Genomic DNA, 18173 nt, shown 5'->3' with positions numbered 1-18173 from the left:
CTTTAGCAAAGCTTTATCTTTAACACCAATAATAAAGCATTAAACAGCAGAAAGGAATTCAGTAACAAAAATAGAGTATCAATCCATTTGAAAACCTGTAATTCAGAATGTTCAAAACATGCCATGTTAAACAAAATTCCTATGAACATGAGCTGCATCACTACAACTGAACTATCATTTACCGTGTTTCTGATTGGAATTTTCTTCGGTTCTGGTGGCACATCCTGAGGAACAAATTTAACTGGTTCCTTAATCTGCCTTCTTGATCTTTTGGTCCCATCTGGTAAGGTTTCCATGGCGATATCAGCCTCCATGTCACTGCTACCTGCCTGGTCACACTCTGAGCATTGCCTGCAAAGTGGAATATTTTCTATTTAAAATTGCAGTCAAAAAATCATTTAAAACTCAGAAGTCAAGAAGCAAATGGACACCTGAAAAGAATCTCTCAAACACATGGTACACAACTTCTTATGGTTGTTTTTTTAACTGTCAATTATTAAAATTCTGAAAACCAAAAAGCAGAATTTAATCCTCAAGAAAGATCCACCCTATTTCAATATTTGCACCCTACCACATTCCCATTTTTAATGCTGCCCCACTGATTTGTAATCCACTAATTAACTGTTGCTGCAGTTCAACCTTTACAATGACACACTGCTGAATTCACTCTGATGAGAACACTTTTTAGTGGCAGGGATTTAGAAGACATGTTGGTTATGAAAATTAATGTTACATATTTTAATAAGGGAGTGTGTTTTAAATCTGAAAAAAAATAGCTAAGAGACAATTAAAGATATAGAAGCTGAAGATGTACATTACAAAACTTAGAACAACAAAGAGTTTAAAGGAATGTCTGTGGAGTTTGTGAAGAAGAACAAAAATCACAATCAGAACCTTGCTAAGGTAATGCTATTAACAACCAGATCAGCAGCGCACTTTAGAGCCCTATTTGAATATAAATAAAATATTTTATCTTTGATGTTATTGAAGAAGACAAGAAACACCTCCATCAGATGAGGTACTGCATGCAAGGTTTTGAAATTCCTTTTTTTTTATGACCAAGCTAGCTCTGAAACAGGTGGTCCAAGTGTCACAGCAAGCAAAATTTGTAAAAGCTAAACCTTCAAAAAGAAAGCAGCAGAATCAGAGTATGATAGTGGGGATGTGAGGAAAGGGTAGTATGAACGGCAGAACAATACTTCAGAAATACACCAAAGGTTAGGGGAAAAAAGGAAAGTTATGAATGTGAACCTCTTGATTTACTGGAATAGCCTCCACTATCACAGGCAACCACATCTTAGCAACCCTATTATAAAGCAGTCAAGCCCCAACTATGAAGTATTTTGGTTGTTGGCTCCCATAGGCCCCACAGAAAAGCTATTACAGATGCACATTCCTCTGACTTAGAAACAATTTTCTAACTTTCGGCTCCTATTATGGCTTATTTCAACAGGGTTCCTGAATTTAAGGAACTCTTTTCCCATTCTGCTGTTCATTCCAAATACATTCACAGAAAGCAACCAATGAATCCACTTCCTTTTGGCTACACTCAATGTCATCCTTATTTAATGTCACCTCTTCAAAGACAATTGGTAAATGGAGAACCTACCAGAATGGGTGGTCACTTTTCCAACTATTTCAAATTAGCAAGCACTGCCATGCATCCCATGCAAATTAACAGGACAAAGGGTGCGAAAGATTCAACTTCTGTACACACGTTTTTGTTTTCCTTTTAGTCTGGACTCACCTAATCTGGACTCAGAGAAAATCAGTGGTAGGCAGTAATACATCTATTACTGAAAACCACTGGAAATGCTTGATCTATTAAGAATTCTCAGTGATGATTTGAAACCTTTCAGTCATAAAATCTTTGATTAATTGCTAGCAACCTACAGCAGAAAAAAAATTGCATGACGTAGATGTTTTCAATCTGACTTGGTACAAGAACCAGAGCTAGCTTCCCATCTCACAAAGCAAACCGATCTTCGACTCAAAAGGCAAGAATACACATTACCAAACATCACAATTCATTACTGGACTGGTCCAAGCTATTACAGTTTTGTGTAAGTGCATGATGCAAATGATACTGCATTGCCTGGTGACAAAACAATTTTTGAGCACAGGCAGCTTCAAGAACCTTGTGAGCCTATAGATGGAGCTTTACTTCAGGGCCTTACTAAACCCCCAAATACCAAAGTGTGCTTTCCATTGATGAAGTTTTAGAACCTGATAGCATAAGGCCTTGAACTGAGAAATTCACAAAGTGAAAAAGTGAACATCTACATTTGACCAGGCTGCTCAAAGTCTTGCTTGACAATGCAAAGCAGGTTGGAAATAGATGATCTTCAAGGTCCCTTCCAACCTAAACCAACATTCTCATGTATCTGTAACTGAGAACACCAGGAGGGCAGGGATAGTTTGGAGATGGAGCTAATTTTTGGTGAAGTACCAATGAAAACAAAGAAGACTTTGCTACTTCCCCAAAAATTTAGTTGATAATATTATGATGCTTCTCTATGCTGCAGCTTTACACATCAAAAAAAATCTAAATGCACCTTAACTGAGGGGCCTGGCAGATGGAAACTTGTGAAACGTGGTGGCAGAAGCTGAAGAAACACCACCATATGAAGGAAAGGTCATGAAGCTAAGAAACTGAGAATTTCCAGATTTTTAAATACAAGTATGCCACAGCACTTTACACTGTGATTAGAATTGCTAGTCTACTTTGTAAGCACCACATCAAAACAGAAATAAACTAATGCTTTCATGTTTTATTATGTAAAATAGTTGCTATGCCCTTCTTTTCAAAACAAATCCATCTGAAATGAGGACAGGCTTTGAACTTACTATGTTACAAACAATTTCCTTCTAAAATATTCAAGATGCATAAATGTTACCTTGGAGAAAACCGTCAGTGCTCTGAACTGGAGACATTTTTAAGCATTAAGTGCAAGAACCCAGTTTCTAATAAGCTTTGAGACACTTGTGGTCATCAGGGCTAAAATCTCTTATAAAGTTTCACTAGGACTAAAATCAGTATCTCCTTTAAATATTTAGAAGCATTGATATACCTAGTAATAATTTGAGCAAACAAATCAGTTTTTAAATATAAAAAAAATATTTTTTCTTACCTTTACATGTAACAGTGGATTTCATTAATCTCAAAATCCCTTTTTGTATAGTGAAATTTAAATTTCTAGTAAATGCTATATACGAAATGGGCAAAAATATAGAACTATTAACTAAGCTACATAGCATTACACACACAAGCTGAATCATTTGGCATCCCCAAACATAGTTTAAAATATGAAGCATATGAAAAAGAAATCCTAGCAGGCTCCTCAATGTTTAAATAGGTATGTATTGATGAAGTGTATAACTCTAATCACCAAACCTTTTGCAAAGGCTCATGTTAGTAATGATGAGAAAATGATTAGTAGTGGTAATAGACTACAAAGTCAAATTTAAGAAACAATTATTTTAACTGTTACTTGCTTACTATTTTAAAAGAGTGTTATATTCAACATTTTCATAGCACTTCCAATAAATCTTTCAACCTGCCTAACATTTAAGGAAATTCCCACTCTATCTCATTTTCTTATCTTCTTGAATAAGTTTCTATTATATCCTATACAAATATCTGAAAAGTACATGGCCCCTGTATAAAAAAATTAAAAATAAAATTGCATTTTTCTTCTTAACTTAATCAAAAGATTAGCGTTTTTTATTCAAAACAGCGGGAGGGGCGGAAACCTGCTGAACTCAAATTTAGATTAAAAGTCCATTCTATAGAGTCTCTACTGATTCTGAAAAGAATAAAGGCATGTTCAATGATGAAAAGAATCTAATCAGTACAGCTCAATTTGTCTGCTATAATCTCACACTTCAGAATATGCCTTAGCTAATTAGAAGTAAAAGCTAAGTTTGTGATCTGAGATATAATTGAAGCATGACATTCACAACAAAGGTAAGTCAGAGCTTTGAAATTAAAATATTTTACTACCTAACCTGACCTATTCTGCCTTTAATGCCTACAGAGAGCTGTAGTGTTACATCTTTTGGACTGATGGCTTTTAGTGAGCCTTTTCAACTTAAAAGCAGAACAAAAATTAAGAACCTCCTGTGCCAATGCAGAAGCTACTAAAAAATACACAAAAAATGTTTCCATGTACAAGTACTTGATAAATTTGACCAAAGAGCAAAAAATGCCCTCGAAATACTGCAAGGTCCAAAATGACAGACTACATTAAATAATTAAAGGAAAATTAGGTAAAATATTAGTAATGGTGAAAAACTTTCTGGGATCTTCAGCTATTAATATCTATTAATATACTAAGTATATACTCTATTAATATACTAAGTAAATTTACTGGGCAAAATCCAGGTTTTGTCCTGTTAAGATACCAAAAAAACCCAAACAAACCCAAAAAACCCAACACAGACAAGACCTCTCCTTTCATGTACTGGTTATCTTGCTCTGCAGACAATTATCAAAACTACCCAAAAAAGATAACTTAAGTAAGTGTTTTCTGGAAGTTTTTAAAAAATAAAATCAAAACATTGAGACATATGAAGAGAAATAAAGTTTTCTTGATTGCAATAGTTTTACTGTATTTTTAGAAGGGATTCTTCTACTATTTTGATTCAGTACCTTATTAACATTCAGCAAGGGGATAATGCTTCCTCAAGATGCTGTACACTAACTTCTTGCCAGATAAAAAGTGCTTCTAACACATTTCAGGAACAGTTTAGAAACGTGCAGAATGTTAACATAACACAGCAGCAAACTGATTTTATGACAGTTTGGAAATCAGCATCTTTACCACACTATGAGTTCTCTATTGTATCTCTTATCTTTCGTTCTGCTTCATTGGCACTAAGAGAATTTTAAATTCATGGAAATGCAACTGCAGTAACTATGGTTATGCATATGCCGCTGCCATTGTAGATTTGAGTCATCAGACAGAAGTGTACCCAGATGATTTCCCATATTGCAATGAACAGATCTACTATTTACAAGTTTGAGCATTTACAACTGTTTTCCTAAAGATCCAGACAGAGAGCTGCATATTAGCGTCCTAAGATGAAAGACCAAGACTTTAATTTCCTGAAGGCAGCCTATAGTTGCCTACCATTATTATATAGCATCATTAATAATCACAAATGTTCTCAAAAACTAAGAAAGTTAAAGTTAGACTATACACAGTGACTAGTAATAAGAAAAATCTTTACAACTTTTTATTTTTTACCCTTGAAAAATCACTGCTAATAAAAATAAATAAAAACTCAGTTCAGACTGTATTAAGCAATGGCATTGGCAGGTCTGTTCATGTTTATGTCCTACTCTAAGTACAGACATAGCAGAAGACAATACAATAATTGTGTTCTTACCAATAACTGTTTTTGGTCTTCCTTGGCATCCTTGTAAGAGGTGGATCCAGGCAACCAAGATGATAATGAAGTTTACAAGTATCACACAGTAGCAGTAAGTGTTGATCATGGTTCTTCTTGCAAATTCCACAGCTTTTAAAGCAGACAGCATCAAATCATTATAATTACAATTGAAGTCATAAAAACTTAATGATACATCCCAGCACATTCCCCAGTTTCAACACAAACACATGGCAATGTCAATTTGAATGCATCACTTCAGCACATAATTACTTTTTAAGCTTCTACCTATTTACAGTAAAGTATAAAAGGCACCTAATATAGTTAAAATGGTTTTCAATCTGATTTTTTGAGGACTTCTAACTAGCAAGTAATCACTCATATTTCAACAAAATGTACCAGCGGCAAGTGGAAAAAAATACTACCTGTGCCATCCGCATGATTAAGTAGAAAATATATGCTGCTATTATCCATCTTAATCAAATGGTTAGTTTAATACTGCAGGCACAATGAAATATGTCTGTGCTGCCATTATGTTGGGCAATGTAGCAACTCATAAGAAATTACATTTCCTTTAATTATTAGTAGTATTATTTTCACAGAATCACAGAATGGTAGAGTTTGGAAGGGACCTTCTGGAGATCATCCAAGTCCAAATCCCCTGTCATCGCCAGGTTCACCTAGAAAAGGTCACACAGGAACATGTCCAGGCAGGTTTTGAATGTCTCCAGGGATGGAGACTCCACCACCTCTCTGGGCAGCCTGTTCTAGTGCTCCATCACCCTTAAATTAAGTAAGTTCCTCCTCCTCTTTAGACAGAATTCTTATTTCATGCCCATTACCCCTTATCCTGTAATTGAGCACCACAAAAAAACGACTGGTTCCCTTTGTCCTTAAAGTACTACTGTCAAATCAGCAAAAAAACCTCAGAACCTTGCTAATGTGAGCTGAGATGAAAAACTGACTGCTGTTCAAGTTAGGCTTCAGAAGTAAGCAAAATGCATAGACAACTCTGAAGCATTTTGTTAATCAAAACTGAAGCAAACAATTTTCTCTTAACACTTTTGTGAAACTGTAACCTACTAGATATTTTATCTTATCAGTCAAGGCTTTATCACTTGCCTATAAAGTACAGCCGGAAGTGCAGATGTCTTTTGTGTTCCTCCTTCCTTCTTACTTGGTTTCCTTTCCTTAGGAGCACGTAAAATTGCTGGTATGTTCAATTTCTATTGGATTTGAACAAAAGACAATACATGTGAGTCTTGAGACTTTTCAGGAACACGACTGCAATCTCAATGCATGAAAAATAAATCTCAAATTTTCAGTGTGAAATTGCTTAGCAATCTATTTTTCAGGCAGGAACAACTATATATGTTTATCTCAGTATGATTTTGTAATATAAAATCACATTATATTCATGCTTTCCATTCAATAAATAAAAAACACATCAAAATGCTAGCCTTTAAAATTTTCCTTCAGGCTCTAAACAGAGGAATAGACAAGGATGCATTTGTCTAGGCAGCTTAAAGAAGCAAAGGCAAATTCACAAAATTGACAGAATACTGAAGCAGTTTATTTTCCCCAACATCCTCACTACACTGGTGCTCAATAGGTTAATTAGAAAAATTATCTTATTGGACCAAGTCCTCCACAAAGCAGATGAGATTCTCTTTGGGGTTCTACTAATCTGCAGTATGCTAGCTTCTCAGACAGCAACCATCTATCAAAGTCATTTCTGAGCAGCCCCACGGGTCCGCATCTGTTCAACCAACTGGAAAAAAAATTGTCATGCAAGCTGTGTACATGCATTCTACTTAACTTTTTTTTTTTTAATTTAGTAACATTTACACCAGGAAATACATTTGTGAATGCTTTCTGAAAGTCATCTTAAAAGGGAGGGAAAAAATAATTTTGATTCAAAACAGAATCTTTCTTTACAATTAGAAAAAGACAGGTAGACAAACAAAAATACACAAACTAGGCTACCTTGAGAATACTTTGGCATAAAGAAAGGGTAGGCTGCAGTTTCTGAACAGCAGCACAAAATCAGCAGTACCCAAGGGCGTGACAACTGTGACCTAATTGTACATCTGCATTTTTACAATTAAGAGTTTCTTCAGTCTTCCTTAATAGCCTAACTGGAAATAATTTCAGTCTCTCTAACATCTAAAATGTCCACTGTGATTTAATAGCTTTGACATAAAATACGTAACAAAACACTGCAAGAATCTACACTTCTCTATTTTCCCCATCAGTATCAATAAGAACAAAGATAACTGCTGGCAACAGGAAGTAATCCAAATCTTCTCTTCTCCTACATATTTATATTCATTTAACCAAAATATTTGGCTCTGTCCAGTTAAAACCCATCACATACATACTGCAGTTTTAAAGACTTATACCTTGAAGAGTTACCATATAATTTGAAGCCTACCAAGTAACTAAAGACATTGTGGGGATGAAAATGGTAGGATTAACTCATGCTTCATGTGAAGATTCATCACAAATGACAGGTCAATCAGTTACACCAAATGAAAGAATTTTACAAACAAGATCGCTGCTACAACAACAAAATTACACTGCAGGTTCCCAGCAGGTGGTTTGCAGAAGTCAAGGTATTTCAATCAAGATACAATATCCCCAGAGTAAAGTCTGAGCAAATCAATTTATTTGCCCATAGAAGTCACAAAGAGAAACAAAAATGCCCATTCTTGGAAAACTAGGTCTGCCTATGAACTATAAAGAAGAGAGAAAAGAAAATCAAAAACCAACCTGTCCAATGATTCTACCCAGCAAAGCCCAAATGCCTTGGCCTTCATTTCGCAGTTTTCCATTCATGTTTTGTAGCTCTTCCAAGGACTCACACAGCTGAAAATGTTGAAGGAGATTTTTGAAGAAAAACAGAAAAACAAAACCACAATGGAACTCATATTAGTATAACTCAGACCAGTGCAATCATTCAGTAATTTAATAGAAATAAGATGAAAAACTAGGTAAACAGGTTCAAAAAGAATCTAGAAGTACACACAAGCAAAACAAGTGATTGCATCAAGGGCAAAGAAAGAGCTATGGATGTCATCTGGACTTCTGTAAGGCTTTTGTCCCCAGTAGAAGTTCTGGGCTTGCAGACAAATAGTGAGTTTTAATTCAGCTGCATCAAAAGTGGTGTAGCCAGCAGGTTGAGGGAGGTGATTCTGCTCCTCTACTCTGGTGAGACCTTATCTGCAGCACCATGTCCAGCTCTGGAATCATCAGCATGTGACAGGCCTGAAAACTGTTGGAACGGGTGCAGAGGAGGGCCAAAAAAAGATCACAGATGGAACATCTGTCCTATGAAGAAAGGCTGACAGAGTTGGGGCTGTTCAGCATGGAGAGGAGAAAGTTCCAGGCAGGCCTCACAGTGGCTTTTCAGTACTTAAGAGGGGCCTATAAGAGAGATGGGGACAATCTTTGTAGCAGGACCTCTTGCAGTTGGACAAGGGGTTATGGATTCAAACTGAAAGAGGGTAGTTTTAGGACAGCTATAAGGAAGAAATTTTCTACAATGGGGGTAGTGAAAAGTGGAACAGGTTGAAAAGATTGGTGGTAGAAGCCCCATCCGTGGAAACATTCAAGGTCAGGTTGGATGAGAGTCTGAGCAACTTAATCTAGATCAAGATGTCCGTGATAGCTGCAGGATGGCTGGACTAGATGACCTTTAAAGATCCGTTCCAATACAAAACATTCTACCATTAAATGAAAACAAAACAAAACAAACAGGAGTCAAACTGTGTTGTCTCAAAATCTCAAACAAAATGGACATGAAGACCAAAACAAAAAAAGGAAGGCCTGGAGACATAATTTTGTCATCAAAGAGACATGTCTGTCCATGTGCAATTTGATACTGGAGATCCTAGTGGGGTCAGTTAGTGCATAATAAATGACACTGTAGAAGCTGATTCCACATGTGTGGGGAGGAGAGACCACAGAATGTTTTAAAAAGAAGAAATCTCTTTTTAAGTATTAAAGAAAGAATAGTTTGTATCTTTCTTTCCAAGTAATTTTGTCTGGTAAGCAAAATGCTATCAAAGTTAGCAGCAGCAACACTAAACCAGTACAAGGTTTTATTATTTTTCCTTCACCTTGTTATATTCCACATGAAGCTTTTCTTGCTCATTTTCCAATTTATCCTTTATATTCTTCTGTTCAGCCATGTTCTCCTGGATTTGAATCATACGCATATTTCTCTCTATTTAAAAGAAAATGGCATTATTTCTTATCCTTGGGTATATTTTCAAGTTTTATGCACTGAATAAAAAGCAGCAATGAAAAGCATAAAACCATAACAACACACAAACACAAAACCATAGTGCATAGATTTCTTAAATGGAGTAAAATGAACAGTCATAATATTTATGTTTTGCTGTATAAACACTTGAGCTATTTAAATGGTAAGCTCTACTCAGCCATCCACTGAGGAGTCCCAAAGTCACACTAATCCACATAGAAACAGAGGAAAATGTTAGAAAAAAAATTATACCACAAGGTACATAACCTTCTACTCCCTTCTTAGCAAAAACAGTTTAGCCTTCTGTTTACATTTGACAGATTTTCCTCTTTTTATAAAGGCCTCTTATTAAAAATCACTTTCTGTGTAGATACCAAGCAGTAACACACCTGACCTAAAAAGAAGTCATAATTCATATGTATCTATTAATAACAATGAAATACAAGTAAAATAAAAAAAGCCAATAAATTAGAACAGTACAAGTACAGCAAAATGATAATTTTTCACTAAGAGAAATATGCAATTTTCATCCTTACCAAGGTAGTAATTCACAAAATCAGCAGTGAGAGCTGGCTGTTTGTGTTTTCGTCTCCCATCAACACTGGAACTAGTATCTGAAGTATCCACTGGGAAAATGTCTGTACTGATTCCCATTAACTCAGCCTTGCGCATGAGCTTACGTATGGCTGAAGCACTGCTAGTAAGTGGTCGTGGTAGCTTCTCCCTGGGAACCCAGGCCTGAGGTCTGGTGGTGCGGGCCAGCTCCGCCTTGGCACGATACTGCTGTAGCCTGGCATTGATTCGAGCCTGCAATAAACAATTCCATAAATTAAAACCAGAAGGGAACCAATTCAAAAAAAACAAACAAAAATATGGGTTTGAGTTACATCCTTTTGGAACACATCCACATGTTATTTTCCATTGAAAAGCCACACGATCTAATCAATGCCATTCTCCAGAAGAGGCCCACAAAGATGACCCAAGGGCTGAAGCACCTCTCCTATGAGGATAGGCTGAGAGAACTGCAGTTGTTCAGCCTAGAGAAGCCTCTGGGGGGGTATACCTTATAGCTGCTTTACAATAACAAAAGGGAACCTACAGAAGGCTGGAGAAGGACTTTTCATAACGGGGTCTAATGATAGAATAAGCAGGAATGGTTTTAATCTGAAGGAGAGGATATTTAGACTGAATCTTAGGAAGTTCTTCAGTACAAGGGTGGTGAGACTCTGCAACAGATCGCCCAGAGAGGTTGTGGATGGATCCTGCATGGAGGTGTTCAAGGCCAGGCTGGATGAAGCCCTGAGTAAGAAAGTCCAGTTGAGAGGCATCCCTGTCCATGGCAGGGAGGTTGGAGCATACAATCTCTAGGATCTTTTCCAATCTAAGCCATTCTATGATTCGTTCCAGAACTCAAGAAATAGCCACTGATACAGATGTTTGTTTTTACTTCAAAAAGCATAGACAGAAAATATCCTTTCACAAGGTTTTTGAGCTATGCACAGGTTTCTTGATGAGATTTCCCTGCCAATTACAGCAGCACAAATGATTGCTGGCTTTCAGACAATTCCTTCTAATAATGATAATTTGATGGGACTGTGAAAACTCACTCCTGGGAAAAGCTTTGGCTGATCTATCAAAAGCACGTTTAGATACACTTTAAATTGCTGTCTATGTGAGCAATAAAAGTTGAGGACAAGCATTTTTTGCTATATTTGACAACCTCTCACAGGAACTCTCTCAGTGCCAGATCTCTTTATAAATGTTAACCTACATGCTTATAATGTGCCAAAATCACAATTCAAACAGAAATGAAGTAGAGAAGAGAAGCTCACAGCATATATTGTTGATGACATCTGTATACTTGCGACCATCTGGGATATCAACCCCAGAAGATCAAGCTGAAATTGACAGTTGGAAAACACTGTCTTGTGGGAACTACACGGATTGGCAATTCTGGTAGAAAATGACACCAACATACAAACCTTCAGAGGCAAAACTCAAGCTGACTATCAGTTAGAAGTTGTTTACTTGCCTGCAGAAAGAAGAAACTAAACTAATCCAACTGCCCCACCATATGGTTATGAGACACTCCTGAGACAAAAGCAAAAGAGTGTGCATACATGCAAGAAACATCTCTGATTACAAAGAGAATCATTGAAGGAAATACTACAGACAGTTTCATGTGTTACCTTACAAGGTCTTGAACATTAATGGCCAAGAAACAAGCCAATTGTGGCTTGCAGGCCAGCTCTGACCACAAGGTCTTTTTCTTGGATCCATGGCAGCAAGCAACAGGTTCACCTTCACTGGAAGGATCATAGATAGCTTATAGTTTCCTCAGCTAAGACACTTCTTTACTGATTACATACTCAGTTCTGAAATTTTGGGTGTCATTTAAGAAGTAATACAGCTGTACACCCAGATTAAAAATATTAATGTCTAAAGAGAACTCCAAAGACGAGTTACTTGGATTTAAGCAATTTTCAAGTATATGCTTTACTCAAGGAATATACATCTCCTTTATTGATGTGAGAAAAGTATTTCAGTGTAGACCATCTTCCATCAATAACAGTCCTAGACAGCTTTTTTGGATCACACTGACTCAATTAGTACTGCCTGCACTACAAAGTACCAAATACCCATTTTTTATCCTTCAAAAGTGTGCCTCTTAAAGCCATTTTCACAATACCAGATAAATTATTTGTAGGACTGCACACTTATGTGCGTTAGTTTGATTTTGTAAACTTTATTTAAGCCTATAAACTCCCCTGGATCTAAGTTTTAATATGTACATACATGTATACACACACTATATGTATACATAAAATTAATCTTTTATTCCAGACTAAGCTGTCTCAATACTCTTATTTCCCAGACAAAATTCTAATTTAACAAATATGGTTGAATCTATCAGTGAGATTTTAACTTTCTCATACAGACAACATATGGTAAGGTAAGGTGTGAATTTATATGTGCTTCATGTCAATACCCCAGCCAGACATTTCTACTATGCATTAATTACCCCTTATAGTTCTGCATTTCTAAAAATGCACAGAAACCACTCAAAGACAATTGCTTCAAAGAATTCCATTACATACAAATGGACATGGAAATGTATTTTTCAGCCATGCAATCTGTTTCATCCATGTAAACTCAGGCACACGGGCAGTCCTAATGCAAACTCATACATCAGAGCCATAATAGTGAAATAATCAGGCTTACAAAATGTGTGCAAGCTATGAAATTTATATCACTGTCCCAATGACCATGTCAAGTAACTCCACCTGCAGTTTTCAGCATTCACTCTTTCAGTTTCCAAATATTTAGTCACAATAATTAAGACTAATGAGAAAGAGGAGGAAGACAGGGAGATGCTGGGAACTTAGCAGCGTTAGCAGCACCACATAACAAATGCCTGAAAACAGAGCTAATAAGCCCTGATGGACACAAACTGATTTTGAACAACCAACACTTACCATTATGTTGGGAAGAATTCATATTGTTGTGATTTCTCCACTATACAGATGCATTTTCAGGCTTAATTGAGATCTGAGTGTATTCAGCAAGAACTATGTAATCAGTCTTAAATCAAGCTTCATGAAACTCCATACCCCATATGAATATTTTGTTGTAAATTCTTCTACAATAGTGTTTGACCATATTCATTCTTGACTGCACAGGTCCTTTTAAATTAAGATTCTTTTCTCCTATTCAAAGACCTTTGAAGAACTAGAAACGTATGACTTTTAAAAAGAGAAATTGTGGTGATATGAAGATTTACACTACAATTCTCTCTTCAGAAAAAAAGAAGTAGCAATTTCTCTCCCACAACAGCTTTTCATTATTTACAGGATCTGCTACTTTTTACAACAAACCAGGCAGGATTCATTCAAATAATAAGCTGCCTTTCTACACAGGTAGTACAAACATTAAAGCATCTCAAAATACACCACTTCCCTCAAAAGGGTTAAAATCTTTAACGCAACAAGACATCAGTTGAGCTTATGCAGTAATTAATAGTTTTACATGGATCTGCCATGAACTAGGGACACATATGTTGCCCAAGATGCTCAGGTAACTCCACCTCTGCAGCACAGACTCAGTTTTTCCATCTACATAATTTTTTTTTCTAGGAAATCTATACTATGAAAGAGTCCAGCACATAGAATTCTCCTTAGGTCTACAAAAGTGTCAAACAATCTAACAAGAAAAAACTTCAGGTAAGATAAACTCTTCTGCCAAGTTCAAGACATGAAAAAGGGGAAAAAAGTGGATTTATACTGAACTTGGATGTAGCAATATGGCTAATGTCATGCCTGGCTGTCTTTTTTTGTTAAGAATTTTGAAGAAAATGTTAAACAAAATTCTGAATGATACTGAAAATGTAATTACCAACTTCTTGCTATAAAACCAAACAAAGGAGGATTTTTTTAATTCAGACAAGTACAGATATCCCTACTTGATAATTAGTTTATTAAGAATTGTCCTTAGAGACCAAAACGTACAACTACTTCAACGCTTTGTTAAGCGAGCATGCACTATCAACATATTTCATATTTCATTTCCTATTATAATATAAATTTCCTATCCTCTTCACTGCTGTCTCAAATAACATGAATGATTAATACAGACACATTTGTGTCACAAATAAAATACCTGAGCTTCTGGAGAGAGCTGTTTTTCTCTTTCCTGCAAGGACATTTTACAGTAAGATTGTAATGCCAAGTAGTTCTTCCGCTTCCATTTTCTGTCTAACCTGTCCGCATGCTGTTTACAATAAGCAAAAAAAGGGTCAGCTATATCCTGTTGCAGAAAAACAAAGGGGAAAGGAACGAAAAGAAAGTAAGATACAGAAGGCCAAAAGGCTCTGAACAGTACAAACATTCTGGCAATCAGCTCACGTGTTCTAATAGCCATGTTTTGAAAAACGAGTATGTATGTTTCTAAATTAATTCTGTTATTTTGATGTCATTTACCATAAAAAGTGTTTTTTTTTACTGTCTTTATTGCATGACCCTAAATGTTTTTAAATGCATTAACTATTTAACTCTCTTCAACTGTTGCACTGTTTTCTCATTCCTAGAAAAAACAGCAGAAGAAATTGATAAATACGAATCCCTTTAAGACTTAATATGCATTGTTAACCTCCTTTTGCTTCTCTGTGTCTTTTCTATTACATCCTACAAGGGGTTAACAATTTTCTACAATAAAGGCAATATATTTGGTTTTCTTAACTGGATTTCCAAATGTTATTGGTGGGTATACTTAATGTGATTTATCTTCTCCCAGATGATTTTGGTTTTTACATTTTTCATCCTTTGCTCCAGCAGATCTGCACGCTATCATGGCTGGAAGTTTACAGCAACTTTTAGCATTTGCAAACCTTGCAAGCAGACTACAAATATACGAGTCATAGGGAGGCATGGTTTGAAAAGTGTATTTCACTGCCAGGATAATTTCAAAAGTGTAGAACCATCATCATAAATCTACAGACTAAGATGAAAAACTTAAAGCAGTCTTGCTTCATAAGGTAATAAAAATAGTAATAAACAATTTTCCTATCAAATTTTCCTTTACTCTGCCTCTAAAACACAGACTAATAAAATCTAGGCAGACTTTCCTTACAGAGATGTTTTATTTTGATTTAGATTTTCAGAGTGCATGATAACATTCTTCTAGAAATTAGTAGCACTCTAAAATTAGACTGTGATTAGGCCTTGATTAAAAATATTTTGGTTACAGAAAGCACTTAAAATTTTAAGGTGGAAAGACAAGTAAATGCATATGCCTAGAACAAATTCACATAGAGCATTTGAAGAATCAATATTATACATAATTTATCAGAGACAACACAAAGGTTGTCTTATTGAAGTATTATCTTCCTACTTATCAATCTCACAGAAGAAAGTATTTTGTGAGTCTTTTAAGAATCACTTAGTGGCCTGCTATTTTCAGAAACAAAAGTGTTAATGCCAATATTGCAACTAATACTTGTTTGTGTGTTACCTATTCTACTAAGGTAATGCAACACACCCCCCTGACAGGCTACAGACAAATGATACCTATCAGGATGAAATTTGGTACATTAAAAGTACTTTTACCATAAAAATCAATTAGGAAGAAGAAGCTTCAAATCTAAATTGTTTTAATCATATTACAAGGATAAAACAGATACTGAAAAGTTAGCACTAGTTTATAAATGTTTGTCTTCCATTCAGGATGCCTCCTCCCTGAGGGTGTTTAAGGCCAGGTTGGATGAGGCCTTGAGCAGCCAAGTCTAGTTGAGAGGTGTCTCTGCCCATGGCAGAGAGGTGTCTCTGCCCATGGCATTGATTCCAACGTCTCTGCCCATGGCAGAGAGGTTGGAATCAATGATCTCTAAGGTCCCTTCCAACCTAAGTCAGTCTATGATTAATGTTAACACAAAGTTGTCATATAACTGTACTTCAATTTGAAGAAAATACTGCAAAACATTAATGAAAATAAATTACATTAGAAATGTAGTTAATTTCTCAAGATGGTTCTGTTTGGTATGAAACAGAGATTACTATACTATATAAACAGCTAGGTAACTATGTCAGCCTAGGTTGAAATTCAGGAATTAGATTTATTGCATATATTGACTGACCGTTAGTTAAGTGAAATCCTGTGTTTATCTGTTTTTCCAGGTCATTTTGAAAGGTGCTTAGAGTTGGACAATTTGATGAACAAAGACCCTCCCTGGACAGTCCTTGTACTCAGCCTATGATATGCTACTGATTTACAAAAGCTTTGCTTTTGGTCGGTGAGCAAAAAAGACACAATTTCAGGTAGCTTTCACAAGCTTTCAATGCAACTGTTTTTCTTCAATCCATCCCACAGCTACCTCTTCTGCTGCTGCTTCTGAGAGGAGGCCTTCCTTCTGAGCGCAGGTCACATGGAAATAAGCTCTGCACATCCCAGCATCGCAACTAATGCACACCCCAGTTCTGGCAAAACGAGGATCTTCACAAAAACTGCATTCCTTTATGGAGAAGAGCAGAAAACGCCACAGTAAATATTTCAGATGCCTAGTATTTCATAATTTGTGTCTTACATATAAAAACTAAACATGTAGTTTTACTCCTTTGTGGTACAGGAAGCAAGCATGCTGCTGACAATTGACATTAATTAAACTTTACCTCTTGCCAACCTGTACCATTGACCTCATTTGCAACAAGCAAAGGAAAGGTGTTTAAACAACCTAAACAGCACGTTGGATGAATTTTTATATGAACTTCCATGCCTTGTATTCCCTTTTAGAACAACAACTAAATACCACTCAAGCAAGCTTTTCACGCATAACTAATTATAAGTATGATGTCCTAAACAACACCACTGCTCAGCAAACGTTCAGTTGTTCAACAAGCTCAGAGGACAAACAACAACAAAAAAAAGAGCATTGCTCTAGATGACTGAAAGCCATAGATAATTACATAGATGTCCTTTGATAAGCAATGACTGAGGAGTAAATGTGACAATGCAGAAAGAAATACTCAAGAGCTGTAAATAACAGTAAAGAAGTCTGTAATTCCCTTAATTACTGCACTATGGTTTCAGCTACATGCTTTCTAGGCATAGTTTTTTTTCCAGTAAACTGACATCCCCTAATGTTACCTGGGAAAAAAAACACTTTCTTTTTCAGCCACATCTGTAAAAGAAACTAATTAGGACCTGTGTAAAAAAATAAGGGAAATTAGGGGGAAAACAGTGACAGATTATGGATAACAGTGGTAAGGAAAATAGAGGGTAGGAAGAGCAAGGGTATAGTAACCATGAACAAAGTTCCATATCATTTTCAGTCCTGAATGTCACTTCAATTGCTATGAAATCATTTAGTTGGGAAAATGCTACTCTATTACATGTAAAAATGTAAAATGAAGCTGTTGGCAGGTATGTTTCTTCTAAACTTACCTTGGCACCATACTTGGAATAATTCATTTCTGTCAGCGTTACTGGCCGCAATTTGTCAATATCTCCAAATGCCACCCCCGGAACATAGAGGGCACAAACGATATGGACCCACCTAAAACAGCAGGTAAAATTAGGTTACTGCTATCAACATTTTCATCATATATTGTACTCACCATCTTCTGTCTGCTCCCTGCAAAAGCAATGCAGGCACAAGATATTCCTGCAGGGGATGAATGGAGCATCTGGTACCACCTCTTCCCTTCCACACTGCATCCAGAACTGGGATCAGTTTGGCCTAAATCATTACCTTTATGAAATACTCTTCTACAAAAATGCACATGTGTGTACATAAATGTATATTTTTTAAAATATTATGCATTTACTGCTATAAATACCTCATTTAAATAGGCATATTCTACTTATTTTTCAAAGGGAATCGTTTTTTTCTTCTTTTAAATCAAAATACCACATGCAGAATGAGACCTGTAACCATGAGACAAAGGAACTGTAAATAAAAAATAAAAAAAATCTCAATTCTGCAGGGCTTTTCTATACTCTTCCGCTGAATTAACGTGAACAAAAT

General features: G+C 36.1%; 1 protein-coding gene across 1 annotated transcript in view; it reads right to left on the bottom strand.

The window, feature by feature from the left end:
• PHF14 (PHD finger protein 14) overlaps positions 1-18173 on the bottom strand; it is a 142635-nt gene that overhangs the window by 96701 nt on the left and 27761 nt on the right. The window contains exons 5-13 of the mRNA XM_054384818.1: positions 17591-17702; positions 16524-16661; positions 14315-14461; positions 10195-10465; positions 9513-9619; positions 8164-8259; positions 6514-6617; positions 5392-5523; positions 183-351 (exon numbers count right to left, since the gene is read on the bottom strand). Of these exons, the coding sequence (XP_054240793.1) occupies positions 183-351; positions 5392-5523; positions 6514-6617; positions 8164-8259; positions 9513-9619; positions 10195-10465; positions 14315-14461; positions 16524-16661; positions 17591-17702 (1276 nt within the window). The remainder of the gene's footprint in view (positions 1-182; positions 352-5391; positions 5524-6513; positions 6618-8163; positions 8260-9512; positions 9620-10194; positions 10466-14314; positions 14462-16523; positions 16662-17590; positions 17703-18173) is intronic.

Source organism: Indicator indicator, chromosome 11 (assembly GCF_027791375.1).
Source record: "Indicator indicator isolate 239-I01 chromosome 11, UM_Iind_1.1, whole genome shotgun sequence".
NCBI classification, from domain to species: Eukaryota; Metazoa; Chordata; class Aves; order Piciformes; family Indicatoridae; genus Indicator; species Indicator indicator.
The sequence above is the reverse complement of the archived record's forward strand: the minus strand, read 5'-3'. Positions and strand labels throughout refer to the sequence as shown.